Source organism: Ciconia boyciana, chromosome 4 (assembly GCF_034638445.1).
Source record: "Ciconia boyciana chromosome 4, ASM3463844v1, whole genome shotgun sequence".
NCBI classification, from domain to species: domain Eukaryota; kingdom Metazoa; phylum Chordata; class Aves; order Ciconiiformes; family Ciconiidae; genus Ciconia; species Ciconia boyciana.
Genome location: NC_132937.1, coordinates 24,480,127 through 24,501,261, shown reverse-complemented (window position 1 = coordinate 24,501,261; position 21,135 = coordinate 24,480,127). Strand labels below are relative to the sequence as shown.

Sequence of the window (21,135 nt, the reverse complement as noted above, 5' to 3'; positions counted from 1 at the left end):
AAAATACAGAGAAATTGTCCTTTTATTGCTAATGTGCTGTGGGTAGGTTACAGTTTGTCCCTGAAGTGTGCAATTCAGAAATCGCATCTTAAACATTATTAGATTAGAGTCATTGTGCATTTAAGCTCTTGCAGGATATTAAGTTAACTTGTGCTGATGTTGCCACACACACTCAATGTACAAGGGTTAGTTTTGAGTATTCCCAAAATGAAGAGTCATGTTTCAGGAATGTAACAAATCAATAAATGTCTGCTTTATAAGCCTGCTTCTTCTTGTGATGGACAGCAAAAGGTGCTTTAAGTGTCGGCCCCAAACTGGCATGCAGTGAACTTACTCTCTTCTAATCTAGTGAGATAAAACCATCACAGGGTGGGATGCTTGAAACCACAAGGAGCTTAATTGTACTTTGCATCTGGATGTCAGCAAGGAGAACACTGCATGTCTCTGTTCCATGCTTTCTTGTCCAATCTCTGCTCCCCTCTGCCAACCCGCTTGTCCCTGCTTCTGCTTCTCTGAGGAGCCCAGAGAGGCAATTCCAAAGACTTTGGGGAAGACAAGGCTGTCTCATGATGCAGTATGGATTCAGCTGTTGTGCCTCCATTCTAGTCGTCCCTGCTACCTTATCTTTTAACACAGATAGATATAGACAGTCGACTTGTGGAAGCCCTGTCATGGTTAACTGACATTAAAACTTTTTTTTTTTCTTGGATGCTGAACACTTTGGGCTTAGTTGGTGGGTTTTTTTCAGTTTCATAGCTGGCCTCTGTGCATCTCAGAACATTTTCCTGTTTGCAGAAGAGCTTTGTGATCCAGTGGAAGGATATTTTGAGAGGGATACAGATATCTTATGTATTGAAACTAATTGTGTAGCCCAGATGATTTTAATGTCCAAAATGTCCCTGGCTGCCCCAGTGTATCTGAGTGCACGTTCTTTGTAGTAATTTATCAGAAGATGTTAACGCATGCCTTGCTCCCAGGCTCGCCTGTGTGAAAAACCTTAACTTTGATACAAGTCCAAACACAGCTCATTCTGTATCAGCATACTCTCAATCACAGTGGCTAACAAGGCATCAACTGCAACCAGACAACTGTGAAAGAATATTCGTGTCCAAGGCAGATGGAAAACACTGGTGTGTAGAAAGGCTGAGTGGTTTTGGAAATACTCTTTACGCACCAAGCAGTATGTGCTGTCTTTTTTTTTAATAAGCATAGCCTCTAGCAATACTTAATTTTCATCGCATTGGTTTACCATTGTCAGATTTAAGGGCCAATTGCTTAGATCTTTGCCAGAATTGACTGTGCAATTAAGAAATGGGGGAGAAGGCTAAGGCAATCATGAAATTACACAGGGCATGAGCTGAAGGCCTGAAATGAGTTTTCAAAGACCCTTTAATTTTGGCCTATTCTAACAAGGGAAAAGTCAGACTTGGCAAACCAATTGTCTTTTACCAGGGGCCTTGCGTGGACTGGATTAGGATGCAAGGGAAAAAAATGTAGTCAGGGCAAGACTGGCCATGTAAAGGTGCCTACACCAATTAACAATTTACCTTACAGCGGGGTTCTCCCTAAAGGTGATGCTTCACTGCTTTTAGAGGAGTTGACATAACGTTCCTGAATATGAATATTGAAGCTGCATCGGATTGTCCCAGTGGTGTAATTGGGGAAATAGTATCAGCCACTGTGGGAATTTCATTCCAGCATGTGACAGGAAGAGTCTTAGTGGAATTACCCTTGGTCGTGGCAGCATGCAGATGGCTTTGGGTCAGGGGAAACTCTTTCAGGGGAGTTTGCAGAACTGAGGAGTTTCACAGAAAACGGAAGGCTTTCAGTACCTGCCAGGTACAGAAATTCCTGCCAGACTTTATTTGTATATACTTGGATGATCTGTCAGGTGAGTACCTTCCTTCCCTGTCATTCTGTGTGCCTCCTTCAGCAATTTGCTTTGAAATCTGCTTTAAGGTATGAGCAAACAAAACTTGCTGTGAAGTAAAGCAGAGCTGGAGCTGCACCTTACCAGCTACTCCACAGGAAACATCCATGGCATGGAGGAGTCTGTGGCAAACACGAGCTGATCTACATTCCCATGAAAACCTCCCTAGGGACGTACAGACTAAAAACCAAGCTGCAAACGTTTTGTATTTCTCTTGCCTAACACTGGTAATCAGAGCACGCTCTGCAGAACTGGAGAGGTGGCTTTCAGCCTTCTCAGACCCTGGAAAGAATTATACAAAGGCTTCTCTCCTGCTTGACAAGTGGTCCCACCATTAAGCTATGACACCAAAGTTGCGTCCTCCTGCCTTAGGAGACAAGCACAGTACTTTGTTGGCACCTTAGTCCTACCAAAGGTGATAAGCAGTGACGAAAACCCACTCTTCATAGGCCTTCTAGCTGAACCAAGAGAGAGGATGTGCTGCTTGGGCCAGGCCAGTTCTGCTTCTGCGCACGACCACAGCTCTTGGCAGCTAGAGAACTTAAAACAGCAGAGAGCATGAGTTTAGATGGCACTTGAGTGCAGCACTGCACCGATCACCATTTGGACATAGACACCTCCGTTCTGTCCACACCCTGCTGGAAGTACGTATTTATTGAATTGTACCCTTAGGTGCTGTTTCTAGTAAGGTATTCATATAAGTACATATATATAGTTATAAAGGTATTCAAAAGCATGATACAAGTAAATGAGGTTTCTGTAGGACAGCTTGTCCAAGACTGGCACCTACTGAGCCATACACAGTAGAGGCTAGCGTTTTACAGCACCGGTATCTCATTACACGACTATGGCAGTTTAATGCTAGTGTGCCTAGGGATCCCTGTAAAACAAAAGGCAGAGCTCTCTGTGAAAATCAACAAATACACCAGCCTAGTGGAAAGGTGGATTGAGGCACAATTCCTAGAGAGAAACAGAGCTAGTGGCTCCTTTTCCCTGGGGGACCAGTATCTGCTCTGGTTTTGCTTCAACATTTGAAGAAGTCCTTCTGCCCCAGGGATAGCTGACATCTGATTCCACTGTTTTGCATGAGCAACAGTCACTTCACAGCGAAGTAAAGCAGCTGCAAAATGCAGAAAATAATGACCCACTTAACCAAAATAATTTTGAAAGCAGCAAGGCAGTGGAAAGTCAATTTCCCTCTTTTTTTTGTCCACAGCAGTTAGATGGAACGTTTAGTCTCAATGAACCAAAGGAGGAGGATATAGATTTTGCTAAGAGTTGCTGGGGTTGTGGTCTGGTGAGACTGAATTCACAGTGATTCAAGTGCTGATATAATGTTGCCATGACCCCTGAGAAAGATAGGTGAGAAAAAGCTAGATGAAATGCTTCTGCTGAGATAATAAAGGAAATTGTGAGACTTGGAGGTTTTCAAGACAGAATGGTTCAAACCTGTCCTCAGATTTGTCTGATCTTTGCTAAGGCTGTAGCAATAGCTTCCTTTTTAAAGGAATGGTTATCAACCACCTTTGGAAGCTGTTCAGGTCAGTTAAGATTAAAAAAAAAAAAACCACAACCAAAACCAAAAAACCTCAGACCATTATTTTATTTTTTGTCAGTGACAGACATTTGCCTCTTGTCAGCCAGATGTGAAAAAAAAAAAAAAAAAAAAAAAACACAAAAAACCAAACCCAAAACCAATTGATGAGCTCCCTCAACTGTGAGATAGGAAGGGCTGCTGAGTATGTGATGCTCTGGACTAGAGGCTTGGGAAGGAAGTGTTCCACTGAAGGGGACTGTACCTATTAAATTGAAAAACAGCATTTGTTTTAAAAAAATAATCATTATCCTTTTTCATTCGGTACATTCTTGTTTCTGCTGTGACATATACAGCCTTACTGAAAGGACAGCTCAGGGATAAGAACAGAAGCACTCTTTGTTCCCAAGAATCCTTGTTTTCTTAGCTGCTGTTTTGGCCCAGCTATGCCCTACCTCTTCCAGACAGTCTTATCCCCCTCTACAGCTACAACGACCTTACCCTTAGAGCCAGCACATTTCAGACACTGCCTTTGGAAAAGGGTAGAGTTGGCTTTGGTTAGCAGCTTGGACGGCCTCACATCAGGAGTGTCACGCAGTGAGAGCCGAGACACTCCCAGAAGCACCAACTGCTATGGAAGTGGGAGACCTCTGTTCATTTCCCCATTCATGTGACTGCGAACTGTTCAGGGTCAATGGATTTAATTGGTGTAAGACCAGCAGACAAGACTGCAGGGTATCACTTCCCTTGCTAAAGGAGACACTCCAAAAGCTGCTGCAGCACATGGTTACTATGTGGTTTCTTAAGCCTGATGTCTTTTGTTTAACTTTCATGAAAAACATTTGTTATCAAAATGTATTTTATTCTTAACAGGGTAGGTAGAATGCTATGGGTATCCCTGATTAACATTTCCATTTTCCCTTGCAGTCACAGAAAGTCATTTAATCTTGCTTCATCTGTCCTTGGTCAGAGGCCAGGAAATTTTACTTCAAGGTTTGTGAAAAATTGATTTTTACAAAAAGACACATTTCTGACTGAAGAAAAATCTCTGCTAAAATGAGCAAGAGGCCCAATGTGAAATATATTTCAAATCTGCTTCAGCACGAAAACTCTGTGGTTAACTCGATTAGGAAAACTAGAATCTTTTTTTATGCCAGGTAGAGCAGCTGGCATTAAAATTCCTCTTCAGCTTGTCGGGAGCGGGAGCATTTCAGTTCCAGCAGTCTCTCCACAGTGTCTGCAATCGTACGCTCACCATGCACCTTGTTATCTCGGGTGCGGATGTTAACTGTTCCACTTGCCTTCTCCTTTTCACCAACAACTAGAAACAACCAAGACACAAGGAATGAACTTCACATTTAGCAAGCTGGGTTTTTTTCCCCTATTCCCTTAAAACTTAGGCACATACTCAACAAAAATTCTAAAAAGCTTACCAACCAACACATCAAATCCTTCTTTGCCCTCCTCCCAACTCCTCCCACTTAGCCTGTAACAGCCAATACCCTTATTTAATCTCATATTATTTAATAGGTTTTAGTATGTTATGAACAGCAGCTCAGCAAAATACAGGTAAAGAGAAAATTAAACTTAGTAAGTCCAGCTTGACTGACTTCTTATTAGAGGGAATCACAAAGTCAAAATGAGAAGCAAACATGGAGTACTCCATGGGCAAAGATCAGAAAGACAACTTGACTGTAAATAACCAATACCTATTTGCTTTCTTTACAGAGACAGCAAGACAGTTTATTGGAAAATCCCAAAGCTATTTTACTTAAACATTAAGATACAGATACCAGGATAATATAGGTATGTCTCATTACTAATATGAATTTTATATAACATACTTGGAGGTTGCTACAGGAGATTGTATTTCTCTGGTACCCAATCTACATTCAGTGGGACAACTCTCTGAAACAACCTCTGAACATAAATTAGGTGAGGTCTTTTCCCTGATAGGCTGATCATTTGCTTGTGGTCTTGAAGGTAAAATGTGGTTGTGTCTTATCTGTATCATACACTTAAAGTTTTAAAGAACAAAAGAACTTTATTCACTATTTTATCAATTACTGTGAGGGTAGAGTTTCTCTCTCAAAGGCTCCTTCTACTCTAATGGATCCCAGATAGTTTTAGGGTCAGTGCTAGAGCCTCAGTTTACATGACATGACTAAGGTGGTGCTTCAAATCACATACTTCACAGCCAGTTTCTAATTGTCCCTGCATCACCCTCTCATGGAAGAGTCTTCTCCTATGCATGCATGCATAGCTCAGAAGTGCACCACAGCTGAATGCAGTGAAAAGATGGTACTTCTTATGCTCTTGTTTCGAGCGTAGCAAAAGTTACTGGGGGGGACACACACAGAAAAATCGCTTAACAATCTGACTGACAAAAAGGCAAGAGATTTCATATGTCTCCACATTGGTGACCAGAAGACAGCAAAGACCTTTTTCTAAAGCAGCAGTAATGCCTTGGGCCACAGTGACCTCCTTTCAGTGACAGCTACACAAGCCAGGAATGCCCATCATGCAGGCAGGAGAGGCTCTCTGGAACGGAGACTCTTAAGAGCAAAGTGACCTAAAACACTGACTACCACTCTCTGCCTTGCTCACAGAAGAAAGATCAAATCCTATAACCTATGCAAGAAAGTCAGCCAGGATAAGGTAACAAATGCAGTATACATTACCCAGAATAAAGTTATACTGTGCAAGCTGAGCATTTCTGATCTTCTTGTTCAGCGTGCATCCAGGATCTACATCAACATCTGCCATTAATCCAGCGTCATGGAAGTCCTGCCTGACCTAGGAGAAAAAGTATTTAAACTGTCAGTATAGGATATTAATGACAGTGAACTATTCATGACTTCTAGACTTGAGCCAGTCAAGCTTATCTGACCCCTAAAACAAAGGCACTGTCATCGGCTCAGGCATTGCAGATGATCCCAGTTCAAGAAATGAAAACAGGTCAGCTAGCATGCAAGTACATACACACTAAATAGCTAAGCAGTGATCTCAATTATCTAATGGTTTGGGCTGAACAGTGATTTGAGTTTGATACTGTGAAAGGCAGCAGGATGGTGGAGCTTTCTGATTAGAAGATTATTTTTATTTTGCAGACTATTTACGTATAATGTGCTTGAAGGAAATATAGGAGAAGGTCTGCTGGATGCTAAATATGCAAAGACCCATCTTCATCTTTCTTACTGCTTTTGCAAGATGCACATGGCCATGGGAGACTAGAACCTGAAGGGTAAGACAGCTTTTGAGCAAGAGAGAAAAACTAAGTTTTCCAAAAATAAAAGCCTCACAAAGATCAGCATTTGTGTTCAGATACCCAAAATCTATTTCGAGTCCTCTCAAGATACATTTACAACTTTAGCAGCTAATTGTCATTGTAATATAAAAATCATACAATGTAATACACAAAGACTTACAACATTTATCTGGGATAAATAGTATTAATCATTAAAAACCAAGTATCTCAACTAAATACAATATACTGGGAAAAAAGCCCCCAAACCATATACATCACCTTTTGAGCATATTCATCACACGTTGGTCCCACTGGTACTACCATTACCTGCTGTGGGGACAGCCAGAGCGGCCTTCAATAAACAAACAAAACAAGTTTATACAGTTTTCAGTATTTTTTTAGTATGAAAAATCCTCTTAACACACAGAACTAAAATCTACACAAGAGATTAATAAAGCCAGCTGCTTAGATTGGGTTCAGAGGTAATGACAGCCCTATACTCGTTACAATTTATCTCCCCCAAAGAACTAAGTGTCTAAAAGAATTGCAGTGTGGACAAAAGTACTTTTTGACCTGAAGATTCAAGTTGTGTTCTACAACAGACAACAAATCATAATTGAGTTGTTGAGCTTATCACTAACTAATCATGGGAAAACATTGTTATAATCAGAGGGGTCATCCCCATCAGGTATTACACCGCAGCAGGTAAAGGAGATGACATACATAAATGACTTGTTGCAAGGCAGCCCAGCTGCAAAAGCAAAGTTGAGATATACACAGTATGGGCAGACAAACTGTATGCTGCACCTGCATGGGTGGTATCATGTAGAGGCTACCATATCTAGAATTATTTAATATCCAAGGAAGGTGGTTCAGAAGGAATTGCCCTGTGGTACACCTACGGCATGTCTCTGTAGCAAGCAAGTAGAACAAACCCTCTTGATTCTTGCACGCTTGGGCCTCTTCTACATAAAGTGTTTGCTCAAACTGGAATAATAAATCTACTTTTCAACATTACCATTTGCCTCCGTAGTTTTCAGTTAGAATGGCGATCATTCTCTCCACAGATCCCAAGATAGCCCGGTGAATGATAACTGGTCTGGTCTTGTCATTACCATCGTGGCTGAGAAGAAAGGGTTTTTTTAAAAATGAAAGGTTTTTTTCCTGATGTAAACTTAGGCCTGTAAGTGACAGGAAAGTTAGATTATATAGCAATTAAAACCACCACCCTCTGTGCTTACCTGACAAAGGTGAGGTTAAATCTGACTGGGAGCTGGAAGTCGAGCTGGATTGTAGCACATTGGTGGTAGCGGCCAATGGCATCTTTAATCTGAATGTCAATCTAAGAAACAAAATACACAATCTTTTACCCCAGTTTAAGCTACAAGCATGGCCCTCTGAAAGCAAACTCATTAAGATGGAAGGTTTCACTCAATGCAGAGGAAGTATATGTGGTTTTAGACAACATCCTTTTACTTCAGCCTGCATTAGGACTTAAATGATTTGCAGGTTCTGATGCAAAAAATGTTAAGAGCTAAAAACAGGGTAAGCAAGTAGAGAGACACTACTTCAGGGGGGAACTACATTTAATACCTCAGACTATTTTTTGTGAGTTTCAATCTGGGACTTTCACGGGCCTTTTCGCTGAGTGAATTCGGCAGCACAGAAGTGCAAGTGCAAGATCAGAACTGAACATGTCTCACCAAAAATGAGACTTCTTCAACCTCAAACTGGCAAACTTACACTCCTTTATTATGCAGTATTTGAATACTTGTTAGCTTATGTTACAAATTCAGGGCACGAACAAGGGATGAGAATCCTACTGTTAAATAGTCCATTTACCAGCAGGGATCACATTAATCAATGATGCTTGTTCTGACTATGAGTATCTACAGTCAAGCCTATTCCTTCTATTGCATCTTTCAGTTTAATCCTGAGTACACTTATGATACAAGTTAGACAGAGACACAGATAGAAAACAGTAGATTTGTAGTGTCCTGACCTTATTTATTTATCACATTGCTCTCTTATTCATCATTTTACCAGTATGGCTATATGTTGGGGCTGTATGCATTATTTTAATTTACGTATGAAAAAAAACAGATCAGTGTTTTATTAACTGAAGTTCTAAATGTCTTTCAATTTTGCATTCAGAAGCCAGAGTTTATCATAGTTCAGCTACTCACCAAAGAGCTTCTATCAAAATAGATTATCTACAACCTTCTTTAATTTCAAATCACCAGTTACAGAGCAGAAAAAAAAAATCCAAGTAGTTTAAAGGTACCCTAGATGTAGAGCTTAACTTAAAAAATGTAACTTTAACTAGCTTCCATTAAAACCAGTGCAAAATGCTATGTTTGCTCACTTTACTTTGGCTAGAGTGTATTAGCAGCAAGTATTACGTTAATTAAGGTTAATAAAGGCTCCTGTTGAGATTTGCCTTCTTTCAAATCATCTGAGGAAATTACTAAATCTTGTTTGCATTTCAAATAATGAATGATTAGCTGCTATAACACATTTCACCTACAACCCATAAAATGAAATTGATTCAATTAGCATACAAAGAAAGAAATCAGAACCAGTTTACTAGATGACTGAGTATAGACATAAATGTCATGTACGTTTATTAGGGAAAGATTTACAAGTAGTTTTGTAAGGCTCTCTATCGTTACGGAAATTTCTAGAAAGCCGTACTTAATCTTTGCAAACCGCAGAGAAGGCTTTAAAAAAACCTAACAAAACCACAAAGCCAATGCAAGGGGCTTTTTAAAATACCAAAACCCATCAGCAACTCAATGCAGCTACAAAACTGTGACAGTAAAGCAACATTTTTCAAAAATTCGTTTTACTAATAAGTTTATTTTTTATTTTTCATGACTTAGGATTCACTTATCGCCCAAAGAATTCTTTCTAATGCAGCAATTGCTGTAATACTGATCTTACAGTGCCACCTTCTGTTCATGTCTCCCACTAAACCAATCAGCTCTGTTTAAGCAGCAGACAAATAGTTCATACATGTAAACTGGGTTTAATTAATGAAATTAGTGTTAAAGCTATGTGAAAACTAGGATCATAGAGTATTATTTCTCTCTCAAGTATGTCAGAGTTTATGCATCTGGAAAAACACAACATTTCAGCCGTACAGCGTCTTAAAACAGTATTAGATAACTATAAAAAAAATCCCCTGTTCCTAATCCCAGCTCTTAACAATCTCAGCTTATACCAGGTTGTCAGTTTAAGAATCAGTTTTGTTCTATATCCTCCAGCCAAACCTAAACAGCAACAATGCTTTAGAAAGGCATACTGACATTGAGAAATTTAGTTACAACGTTACATTGGAAGGGAAAGTGCAGGACAATAAATGAAAAATAAAAGTTGTCTTTACCAGGAAGATCATTAATAAAACCCAAAAAGCATCACCATACTATTTTCTCTCCCTTGCTCATAAAAAAGATACGAAAAACATTTTTTATGTATTAACAGCATTTAGTGTCCATCTGTATTTAATTAACTTAGAGCAGAATGTTAACTAGATGGAGATTTAGTCTTGGTCAGGTATCTATTTGAAGTCATCTGGCAAACATTCTGCACAAGTAGATGACAAACACTTGTTTTTCTGGGCAAACTGACATTTAGCATCGTTTTGTAAACACATGAAGACTTTGGGGGTTTTTCTGCTCATCTGCTATACTGCAAAGAATAGCATTTGCATGCTACGCCTACTGCCAAGATTACGGTAGTATCAATGGAAAGCAAGGAATTGTATAACTTCCATCTGCCTCACCCAAACAGAATTAAAAGGCTAACTCAGCCAGGGGTAGCAACATACTAACCTTAGGTCCGTAGAAAGCTCCATCGCCAGGGTTTAACTCCCACTTCTCACCAAAGTCATTGAGGCTGTTTTCAAGTTGCTAGAGATAAAGGACACATATGCTCAGTGTTTCTCAATCATTTGCTGTCTTTCCACGTTACAGCATCAGGTCAGCCTGCTGCTACAGATACGTGACTACCAATTCTACATAATTCTCATTTAGTGCTGCAACTCATTTATTTTCTGAAAAAGGAAAGTTTTGGAAGATCCCCAGCTAAAAAAAAATTTAGTCCAAATTTAAACAAGCAAAATTAATGCATTCATTTTGGAAGAGGCCAAACAAGCAGCGTTAGCTAAGATGCAAGACGTCTTTATGATAGATGCAAAGTTTGCAGATAACACTGAGAGGGGATTCACACTGATACACCTAATGTCTATTCCTGCCCTATCTTCTCCCAAGCACTGCACTTGCAGGGGCTAACCCCATCCCTTTAATCGTGAAAGCAACCTGGTTTTTGGAAGATGGCTCTAAGTCTTATTACAGGTGCTGCCAGAATTGGTTCTCCTCCTCTTTTTTTTTGTTTTAAATTATCAAAAAAATACAGAGAGAGAGAAGGAGAGAGAGTTAATTTGATTCTGACATGGAGATTGCTTCTGTATGGAAAGTAAGCTATTTACAGCAGCCAGACTGAATTGAGGACAGTTATTAAAGTTATATTGCTCATGTCCACCTGTCACTGTACCTCCCAGAAGGCTGTATGTTCTTACAGGATTTCCATCTGCAGCCTTGCTTTCATATAAAAAGTTAATAAAACTACTGTTTACCTTTTCAGCTTGATTCCACACTTCAATATCTCCCAGGTACTTTTCAGGACGAGTGGAGAGATTCAGTTTAAAGGAAAATCCAAAGACATCATACACAGTACGCAAGAACTGCAGACAACTCTTTATCTCCTCTTCAATCTTTATGAGAATAGAAATAAACTTTCAAATATGGAAAAATCAGTTAATCTGATTTTGATACCCAATTTCATTTAACAGCAGCCCATACCTGCTCCATAGCACAGAATATGTGAGCATCGTCCTGCTGGAACCGACGTACTCGAGTGAGTCCTGTAAGAGCTCCTGATAGTTCATTGCGATGCAGAACACCAAAATCAGCCAACCGTAATGGCAGCTCACGCCATGATCTTGGACGATGATCAAACATAAGGCTGAAGGAAAAGTTTATTACTTGAAGCTCATCCAGAATCAAAATTCTGCAAAGAACAGCCAATGAGAAGCAGCCAGTACCTAAGCAGATGTCCATAATGCCAATGATGTAATCTGAATACAACCACCATTTGCATCTAGTTTTGCCAGGAAAAAAAATGGAGATATGGTTTTATAGCTGGTAGGCTTCCCCCACCTCACTGAGAGGAGATAAAACAGCTTCTAAAACTGAGCATTAAAACCTGAAAGCCTTAACTGCCACAAAATTGACAATGCCCCAGTATCTATTTTGGATATCCAGGTTTTCTAGTACCAAGGTAAGCTTCAGGTCTAAAACACAGTCACTGTAATGATGGAAAAATGACATTTCTCAGTGTCTCACGTAATGAGAGCACATAGACAACAAAACTCATAATTACATCACTCCTGACATTATGTCACATCTGGATACCCGAAGATAGCCATCTTGATAATTAAGCAGGCAAAAGAAACAGGAATTCTTTTTTTTTTTTTTTTTTTTGAATCAGCATCATCTTTGGTAAACTGGATTTGCTACGTATTTACCAGTGTCCTGGACAGTTCATAGGCTTCAGAGCAAAGATTTCTTTCTCCACTTCAAAGGAAAACATGTTGTCACTGTAATGCTCCCAGTGCCCTGAAGTCATCCATAGTTTGCTGTTGAAAACATTTGGAGTGACAACCTCCTGGAATCCACGTTTTCGATACTCACTCTGAAACAACAGACCCAGTATGTAAAATAACTAATAAAGCAAACAAAAGTAATGGTACTCAGTCTTCAATCTGCAGCCATAAAAATATACAAATGCTGCCCTACAAAAGTCCATGACTAGAGAAGAGAAGAGAGAAGAGAAGAGAGAAGAGAAGAGAGAAGAGAAGAGAGAAGAGAAGAGAGAAGAGAAGAGAGAAGAGAAGAGAGAAGAGAAGAGAATTCAAGCTGGTCATGCCAGGATACATCCCTTCCACCAGCACTACCCTCCCCCAAACAATTCCTCTGTAGTAAGCAAGAAGAACAAGTTTCCTCCCTGCAAGCAAATCAGCAGTCTCTAATTATTCAATGACAGCTGGTAGTACACTGCAGCCCAAACATACAATAATAAGAGAGGCTTTAAATATTACAACAGGAAGATCAAGATTTTTTTTCTACACATAATTTCGTAACTAATAGTTTTACAAGGCCAAATTTACTAAGTTTATTAAAACAAATCAATATGCATCACTGGAACAGCTGTAGTGTGAGCTTAGCTGTACTATTAGATGTCAAAGAATTCATATTATAAAGCATCATTATCACTGTTTTAACTGCAGGTATAAAGTATTGATAAAACATAGCAGAGATTGTGACAAGACCAATTCAAAGTAACCAGGTTTCTTTAGTTCCATGGCTTACAGAACTAAGAAATTAAACTAACTTGAAATTAAGCACTGTTAATACTGTTATATGTAGCATGCTGTTATGTATTTTTCTAAAATTAAGCAATTTCTTTTATAAGAAGATTTCCAAAAGGCATTACTTACCCGGATGAATTCAATTAATGTGTTATAAATGTAAGCTCCTTTTGGCAAGAAAAAACAGCTACCAGGGCTGAGCTCATGGAAGAAAAACAGTTCTTGGTCCTGCAGAAAAATAATATTTGAAAAACTTAGTATTTGTTCACCAGCTTTTTCACTTAACATTCACAAATTAATTACTACTAACTGGGCATCACTAATCAAAGATTTTTTAAAATAATCATAATAAAAAAGCAATACCAATAGATCAGATGCATTTTCACTAGCATTTATATCTCCATCAGTACTTACAGGGAAAGGAGATTGTTCAGTTTCCTGTTTCATTACTGATGCTCCAAAACTTCATGTTTACATGTAATTCCTAACTGTGCCCCCACAGATCCCTTTGTACATTGACAAGTAATGTTTAGTTCTGCTTCTGCAGCTCTCTAATTATTTACACATGAACTGAATGTGCGAACTGTAGTTGGCTAATGTTGTGACAAACTGTGCACATGCTTGAGGACTGCATATAGTGAATTCTTCTGTGTATTTTCCTGATGTCCTAGCAGCAGACCGCCTAACAGTGTTCAGGACTATCAATTATCTGACAGCGGTTTCCCTCTAAAAAACAAAACCAAAAACCACCTAACCAAAAAACCATAGAAAGGTATTACGGATTCTGAAATCACACACAAGAAAAGAACTGTGAGTGAACAGGCTGCAGCAAACTGTGTAGGAATGAGCACTGCCTGCAGACTGAAGTGTTCATGTTTTGCAGACCAAAGTGTTCATGTTTTGCAGACCAAAGTGTTCATGTTCTGTTCCAACTGATCTGTGGAATAAGGACGTCATCATGTTTAAAACAGCGAAAAGTCCAAAGACAAGTTATTTGCTTTAGGACTTTTGATGCTCTTCAAGAGAAGAGTACCTGACTTTGCAACTCAACTGAAAATACAATTGTGTCACATGTTGGTTGTGGTAGCAAGTATATGCTGTCTTCAAGATGCTTCTAGTTAAGGGGTTACACCCACACAGTGTTTGTGAAATACATTACCAGAAAAACTGCCTCACCCGCCCAATTTTTCTGTGATCTCTGCTTTTAGCCTCCTCCTGGAATTTCTCCCATTCCTTCAGCATTTTTGCATCTGGGAATGAAATTCCGTAGATCCGCTGGAGGGATTCCATATCAGCCTTGCCTTCCCAGTAGGTAGAAGAATTCTGCATGCAAAAAATAAATGAAACATTGAAGAAAATGAAGAGCCTCCACATTTTACTACTACTGCCTGCGATGGAAAGGCATGCAATTAATAATAAATCACTATACTTAATGTAGAACAACTAAGGCATGAGGAGTTTTAACCTTAAATTCAGAACACTGATTAGAAAAATCCAGAAAGAACAGGTGAACAGAACAGGTAAAAATGGTTTCCAGCTCTCTCTAGTCTTTCTTTTTTTAAGCCTATTTGCTCTCTTTGTAGCAATCCTATTCCTACTGTTTATTCATACTCAGCTATAACCATCAGCTGAGCAAAAACTATAAACTGTAACTGATGTAGTTCAAACAAGACTTAAGCCACACTTACATTCCTATCCGTGATGGAAGTGCAGGCCCTAGACACCTAGTTGGGCTTCACACCATTTGAATATTCTAGCACACAACCCGTTCCCAATTTGTTACATTGAGTTTTTGGCCAGGTTACCCATTTCACAGTACATTCTTGGATAAGCCACTATCATATTGCCCAAAGACAGCAACACATTTTCAGTGAAAACATTTGTCTAAGGCAGTTTCAGCACTTACCTTATGAATTTTTATGGTCTTTATCTTGCCAGTATGTCTGACATGAGGCCCTCTGCATAAATCTATCAAGGGACCACACCTAAGAATAAGAAAACATTCATCTGGTATATTTAATCCTAGAAATATATATCCAGTAATATTACAATGCATGTGTAATTACCTGTATACTGTTGTAGTTGGAGTATTGACCTTCTCATTCAGGATGCGACACTTGAATTTATTATACTGAGAAGAAAAGCAGCACACATATTTGTTAACTCCTTGTTAAGCGAGAGAACTGGCCAGAAGTGTAAATTATTTGCAAGCCTGATGCTATGCTGCATCAAAAGAGGATTATAAAAGACAGACAGACAGATAGTCAAGTAGTGGAGCAAGCTGCCCAGAGCGCAGGATGTGCAGTCTCCATCCTTAGAGGTTTTGAACGCCCAACTGGACAAGCCCTCAGAAACCTGACTTCAGCATTGACCCCATGCCCTCTGCATGAGATTGGACTAGAGACCTAAGGAGGTACCTTCCAACCTGAATGACACTATGATTCTCCTGATGTCCTAACAGTGAAAACTAAGTAACATCTATCTCAGGAATGCCAGAAAATTATTTGCAGCTAGGTACTAAAAAAAAAGTGTCAGCTTTTAGTGCTGCTTGGACTTTCTCAGAAGTCCTCATTCTAAAAAATGTTTTATGAAGGTTTCTGAATGCATCAGCACATGCAGTTATAGTATCACCACAGCATTTTACTAACAGCCAATATAATAGCCATATAACATAACTGCACATAATATATTGCAAATTTACACCTGTGGGAAATAAATGAAGAACGTGGCTTCAAAGATTTTGCCAAGGTCACCCAGGGGAAGAATGAGAATTCTTACAGTTGTAGAAAATCTAATGCACATTCCTGAGAACCTAAGAATTACACCTTTGCTCATTTTTTTTGTTAAGTATCACGAATGAGCTTCTAAGAACATATCACCTTAAAAAGTTAGTTTGATAGACCATCCTCTACCACTAACAGAACATGCGGCTGAAGTTACAAATACTTAAAGAATAACTGCACAATGCTAGAAACAAGCTTCTAAAACAGCCTACCTTAAACATTTCAAGTAGCGTTTCCTTCTTAACTTCCAGTCTTTCAAAGACCTGTTTTTCCTTCATTATCTTTTTGCATAACATTTCCAAAGCAGAGAAGTCATTACTTGATACACCCCTAGAATAAACACACACACAAAACTGAATCGTTCTTGCTTCCACTTGCAATTTCTGATACAGTTGCAATGCACTAGCTTGTGGATGGGACATGCGTAGTGTAGATGACTTTGTTCTCGGAACAAGCAGGTAACAGAAATTTTGCTGCAACTGCCATCCCCCACTCCTAAAAAGAAAGACACAAACCTACCCTTCCTCAAGGAACATGTCGTAATAAAATCCATTTTCTATTGGTGGGCCATAGCACAAACAGCCACCATAGATTCGCTCCATAGCTTCACCCATTATGTGAGCACTTGAGTGCCAGTATACCTAATGGAAGTAAAAAAAGGGGGCAGCCTGAATACACACAATGCATTTCTGAGTATTTTATTTAAAACCTTTTCTGAAACACTTGCTTTTAAGGATTCTTGATGCAGATCCCACATTAGAGCAGTCTGCAGAACAGAAGTGACCTGCCCAGCAACACTCTCATCCTAAGCACTAGTATTTCCAAAAGGTAACACTGGAAAACTGTTTACAGCCTGGTAGCAAATAATTCTTATTTTCAGCTACTGTTGAAATGATTCAGTTATTGTCAAGAAGTCAGTAAACTAATTTAGAAACCTTTTTTTCTATGAACTTCAATCAATCAGCTCTGCATAAAGACCAATAGGTGCACTTTCAACATAAGGCTGTGGTCCTAATCTGAAGATTTTATGCATGGGAAATCCTGCACTGAAGTAGAACAGTTCATAAAGTTAAAAATTACACTCCATCTTATAGTACACCTGAAGATTTGACAAATTAAAACCAAATCTACAGGACTTCAGTCTGCTTTTATTTGCACAGACCAGAAAACATTAATCTCACAGGAGCCATCACTTAGCCAACATGAAAACCCTAAGTTTGAATGCAAGACCTCTGTGATGAGTTTGACTGACAGCTTCTTGTACCAAATGATGTTTTCTAAAGAGAGTATGTATAAATTTACTGAATATCCACATTTATCTGAATGAGTAGCCAAAATAAAGTACATACTTTTGCATGCTCAAAGTAAAAAAGCAGCCTACTCAGTACTTTTATGATTGTACATAGACAGTACTTTTGTACTCAGTATTGTTTTCAAAGTCACTGCTGAAGAGGTCAGTTCAAAGGACCTACTTTACATTAACATGAAGATTGCAAATATAACACTTTAACGAGAACAGACTTGACATAAACTACAGCAACTGCTAGCAGACTTGGCTACACAGCAGAATGTACATTATCTGCAGTACCTCATGTCCCTTGTAAGGAACTATTAGAAAATGCAGACGTACCTACACAGCAAACCTGTTCCCATCTCCTCATCTTTTGAACACAGTGAGATGCAAATAACTACTCAAGGCTGAGTTTAATGCAAATCCAAGGGCAAACAAATTTTGGTAAAAGATACTCACTGCTTGAGCCTCTTCATCTTCAAACTTAAGCAGCTCCAGGGTACAATCCTCCTCCAAAGGACGGTCTAGATCCCAAACCATCTTGTTCACTTTAGCAATAACAGTGTTGTCAGCTAAGCCCTGACTACAGAATAAATACACGGTATATAATCTTTTGAAATCAGCCAGCAGAAGCTCCCCAAATTTGCCCTCCATGTTGAATAAGATTTTCAGGAGTGCTCAGAGTGGGTACAATGTCATAAGTAAATTCCAAATAAAAGAGCAGTTTAGCCAGTCTTAAACATTAATGAAACTCCTACTCACATCTCAGATGAGGGAAGAAATCTGCGCTGTATACTTGACATTCATACATTCATTAACATATTTGACTCAGAGGCAGCTACCTCAAAGTACTAACCTGACTTCAAAATCCTACTGCAGCAAAAGACAGAGTTTCTCTTTTAAAAATTATCGAATACTATTTCTGATGTAGTAACTTTACAGTTTTGTTTCCACTAGCCAAGAAACCCTTTCTTTGATCCCAAATCAGAAAAGCAAAGAAGGTTCCAATGACAAGGTACCTAAGCATGAAAAAAACACGGCATTTCACCTCTAGGAATGACCCAGTTTTTGTAATTTAAACTGTCAGGGTGTCCAGTGTGCATTGTTCAAATACACTCCACAGCAAGTTTGAGTAACCTGGAGATGTGCAATACTCTTTTTGATAGGTATCTCCCATGCAAGTAAAAATGCAGTTAAGTAAAAGATACTCATACTGTTAAGTCTCTCTGAAATCAACTGAAACATCACCCAGCAGTCATCTTCCCCAGGTCAATGTAAACTGGTTTGCATGTGCTAACATTCAATCTGATAGTGTAAATTTATTAGCAAATTAGTTCTTAATGCAACAATAATACTTGCAGGGAAAAATATGCAAGTAATGTGTGTATAAAAGATCTCAATTATATTCTTATTTAATTTTAGAAACTGTGTCTTCATAAGGCAAAAAAATTACACTCCAAAACTCAAATCCTATTGGTTACCTCCAGTTTATTATATACAAGGTGCCTTGAGGTGAGTTGAGATAAATGACCAAGACAGAAATTATACATTACCCATACCCTCACAGCCACAACCTGCAGACACAGGGCTGTCTAAAAATGATTGAGTGTATTGCAGAATAAAATCATACCTAATTCCACAAGCGATTTGATAAGGAGTAGTCTTCCAAGATTCAGCATCAACCTGCCTGCCATCGGGTAATGTAACTTTAATGGGTTTGCTGTCATTTGCAGCTCTTTCTGCAAGGAGTGCATCATGTTCAGCTTTAAGTTTATTGTACATCTCTAAACGCTCATTGATGAATGCAGGCCAGGGATCCAGCTATATGTAATGAATAAAGAGAAAAGAAAAAAATCAATAGATTATTCATCTAATATCACATTATGTCAAGAATGCAAACAGAACAGATACATTTTTCACAAGCAGCTATGTGACCACATCTATGTATGTGCTACATCTAACAAATAATCATTATTACAGATTAATTATATAGTATTGATTATATAGTGATGTTATAAGATTTCAGCTTAATGAAGATTACTTTGAAATGTACCACTGTATACCTGTTATAATAAATATATAGTGTACCACTATATACCTGTTCAATAAACCACACATCTGTTAATAAGATACTACATAGTTTATTAAACACCTCTTTAATAAGCTATACAAGAACAAAAATCCATTTGAAAAGACTGTAGAAGTTCAACGTAAAAATAGATTTTTCTCACTAGGTCAAAAAACTGAGGGAACACCTCTACTCTGAGCCACCCTGACAGGAGCTGACTCCAGCCTACACATCATATAATGACGTCAAGACTATCAGCTTGGGCATAACCAAGCCTATACAGCTACGCAGTCGGCTCAGGATGGGCTGGCTAGCAGCTGGCCCCTTCTGTGCAGTCAGAGGGATCTGTGTTTACCCACCATGAAGACAGAAAAGACAGAGCACCTTACACAGGCTTTTCTCATCCCAGAGATCCACTGCCTACCTCCTGGTGCAAACAGGGGCACAGTAAAAAGCATCACCAAGTAGCAGCTATGGAAATCGGAGCTGCTCTCCCATTACATCAATACAACTTGGTGTAAAAAACAACAGTCACTTCATGGCAAACTTTGGGAAACAAGAGAGAGTGGAAAAAGGAGTAACTGTAATGCCCGATAAAATATGTCAGAAGGATGAACTGCAGCAATGCCAGCAGTACACGAGACAGCAGGCAGACCACATCTTTCAACCCCCCGTGGCCCAAGGGCAGCTCACCTCCGCCCGCCCTCCATCGCCGGCCCCTTCCTTCATTTTCTTTCCGCAGTCTGCCTTTTTTTCTTCCCCAGCATTTACCTGAAAAGGGCGAGCACCATTTCCTCATTCTCCAGCAGCCGCTCACACCTACGGCGCTTTAAACCCCCTCAGCGCCACACAGGGAAGAGACCCGATCCCTTCGCCCCGGGAAATTTCAGAGCAGCTCCCTGCCGTTTTACCTTCAGGTAAACCCCACCGCCTTTCGAACTCCCCCGGAGCAGGGGAAACCCCCGGCAACCCGCTATAAGGGTGAAGGGGAAGAGGCCTAGCTCCCTCCTGCCGCCAGCACCCGTCCTCCTGACAGGGCCGCCCCCCCCAGACCTGACGCGGGAAGAAGGGGACGCCCCGCCTCAGGACACCCCCCGGCCCGCGGTGAGCGGGAGCCGCGCTGAGGAGAGAGCCGGTGCTCCGGCGCGGCCCGCCGGCGCCGCGGTGCCGGGCCCACCTGGCTGTCAGCGCCCGCCATTGCCGCACGCGGAGCCGCCCGGCGCAGCGGGGAAGGGGCGGGAACGGCCCCGCGCAGGCGCCTCCCGGCCGCCGCAGCTGATGCAACCGGGGGCGGCCGCACAGAGCCGGCCGAGGCCGCCGAGGCCGGGCCAATGGGGCCGGAGGGCCGCGCCCCGCCGGGCTGCCGTGGCGTGTGTGGCCGGGGCGGCGGCGCGGCGGGCGTGGAGGCGGCCTGCGAGGGGCCCCAGCAGCTCAAGATGGCGGAGCGCCTGCCAGCACCCATGAGGGTGGGGAGCGGGGCCGCGGGGCCCGTGTCCCCACACCCCTGCTCCCCTCCTGCGGGGAGAAGCAGAACCGGCCTTCGCCCGCCAGCAGGAGCGTAGGGCCCCACGAGGGTGGCAAGGGGCTGAGGGACGGGGTGGCACTCAGGGAGACCTAGCTACCATTCCCCTCAGATTCAGTCAAGGATGGATCAACTGATGGGAGTGCTCTTTGCAAAGGAGACAAAAATGAAATTAAAATCGGATTGACCAATGTCTCATTTCCCAGGGGAAAAAAAAGTGGTAGAGATTCTGAGGAGGTTCTGTCAGATCTGGACCACGGGAGCTTTTCTTAGTGCTGCTTTGCTTAGCCCTGTCCTGAGGGGAGGCTGGGTGTGGGGGGGTTGGAAAGA

General features: G+C 40.6%; 1 protein-coding gene across 3 annotated transcripts; it reads right to left on the bottom strand.

Moving 5' to 3' along the window:
• Positions 1–4,525: 4,525 nt before the first annotated feature.
• TARS1 (threonyl-tRNA synthetase 1) lies at positions 4,526–20,569 on the bottom strand. Of its 3 annotated transcripts, XM_072859169.1 has the most exons (19): positions 20,461–20,565; positions 19,977–20,054; positions 18,846–19,036; positions 17,675–17,798; positions 16,444–16,565; positions 16,137–16,254; positions 15,208–15,272; positions 15,048–15,126; positions 14,318–14,464; positions 13,271–13,369; positions 12,299–12,465; positions 11,574–11,736; positions 11,348–11,485; positions 10,545–10,622; positions 7,953–8,053; positions 7,730–7,834; positions 6,991–7,063; positions 6,146–6,260; positions 4,526–4,785 (listed from the first exon to the last, which is right to left on the bottom strand). In XM_072859169.1, the coding sequence occupies exons 1-19, from the start codon at positions 20,479–20,481 to the stop codon at positions 4,637–4,639; spliced, it is 2,133 nt and encodes a 710-aa protein (XP_072715270.1). In that variant the 5' UTR covers positions 20,482–20,565; the 3' UTR covers positions 4,526–4,636. The 3 variants fall into 3 exon arrangements, with proteins under 3 accessions (XP_072715270.1, XP_072715271.1, XP_072715272.1); XM_072859170.1 differs by lacking the exon at positions 19,977–20,054 and having other exon boundaries at positions 20,461–20,569; XM_072859171.1 differs by lacking the exons at positions 19,977–20,054; positions 20,461–20,565 and adding an exon at positions 20,055–20,348.
• Between the last annotated feature and the right edge of the window lie 566 nt (positions 20,570–21,135).

Bases quoted from the DNA above. Each gene is read 5' to 3' on its own strand.
- TARS1 (XM_072859169.1), bottom strand. From the start codon at position 20,481: ATGGCGGGCGCTGACAGCCAG. The intron at 12,466-13,270 runs GTAAGTAATGCC...CTGTTGTTTCAG, and splicing joins CATTAATTGAATTCATCCGG to AGTGAGTATCGAAAACGTGG. The intron at 10,623-11,347 runs GTAAACAGTAGT...CTTTATCTCTAG, and splicing joins TGTGGAATCAAGCTGAAAAG to CAACTTGAAAACAGCCTCAA.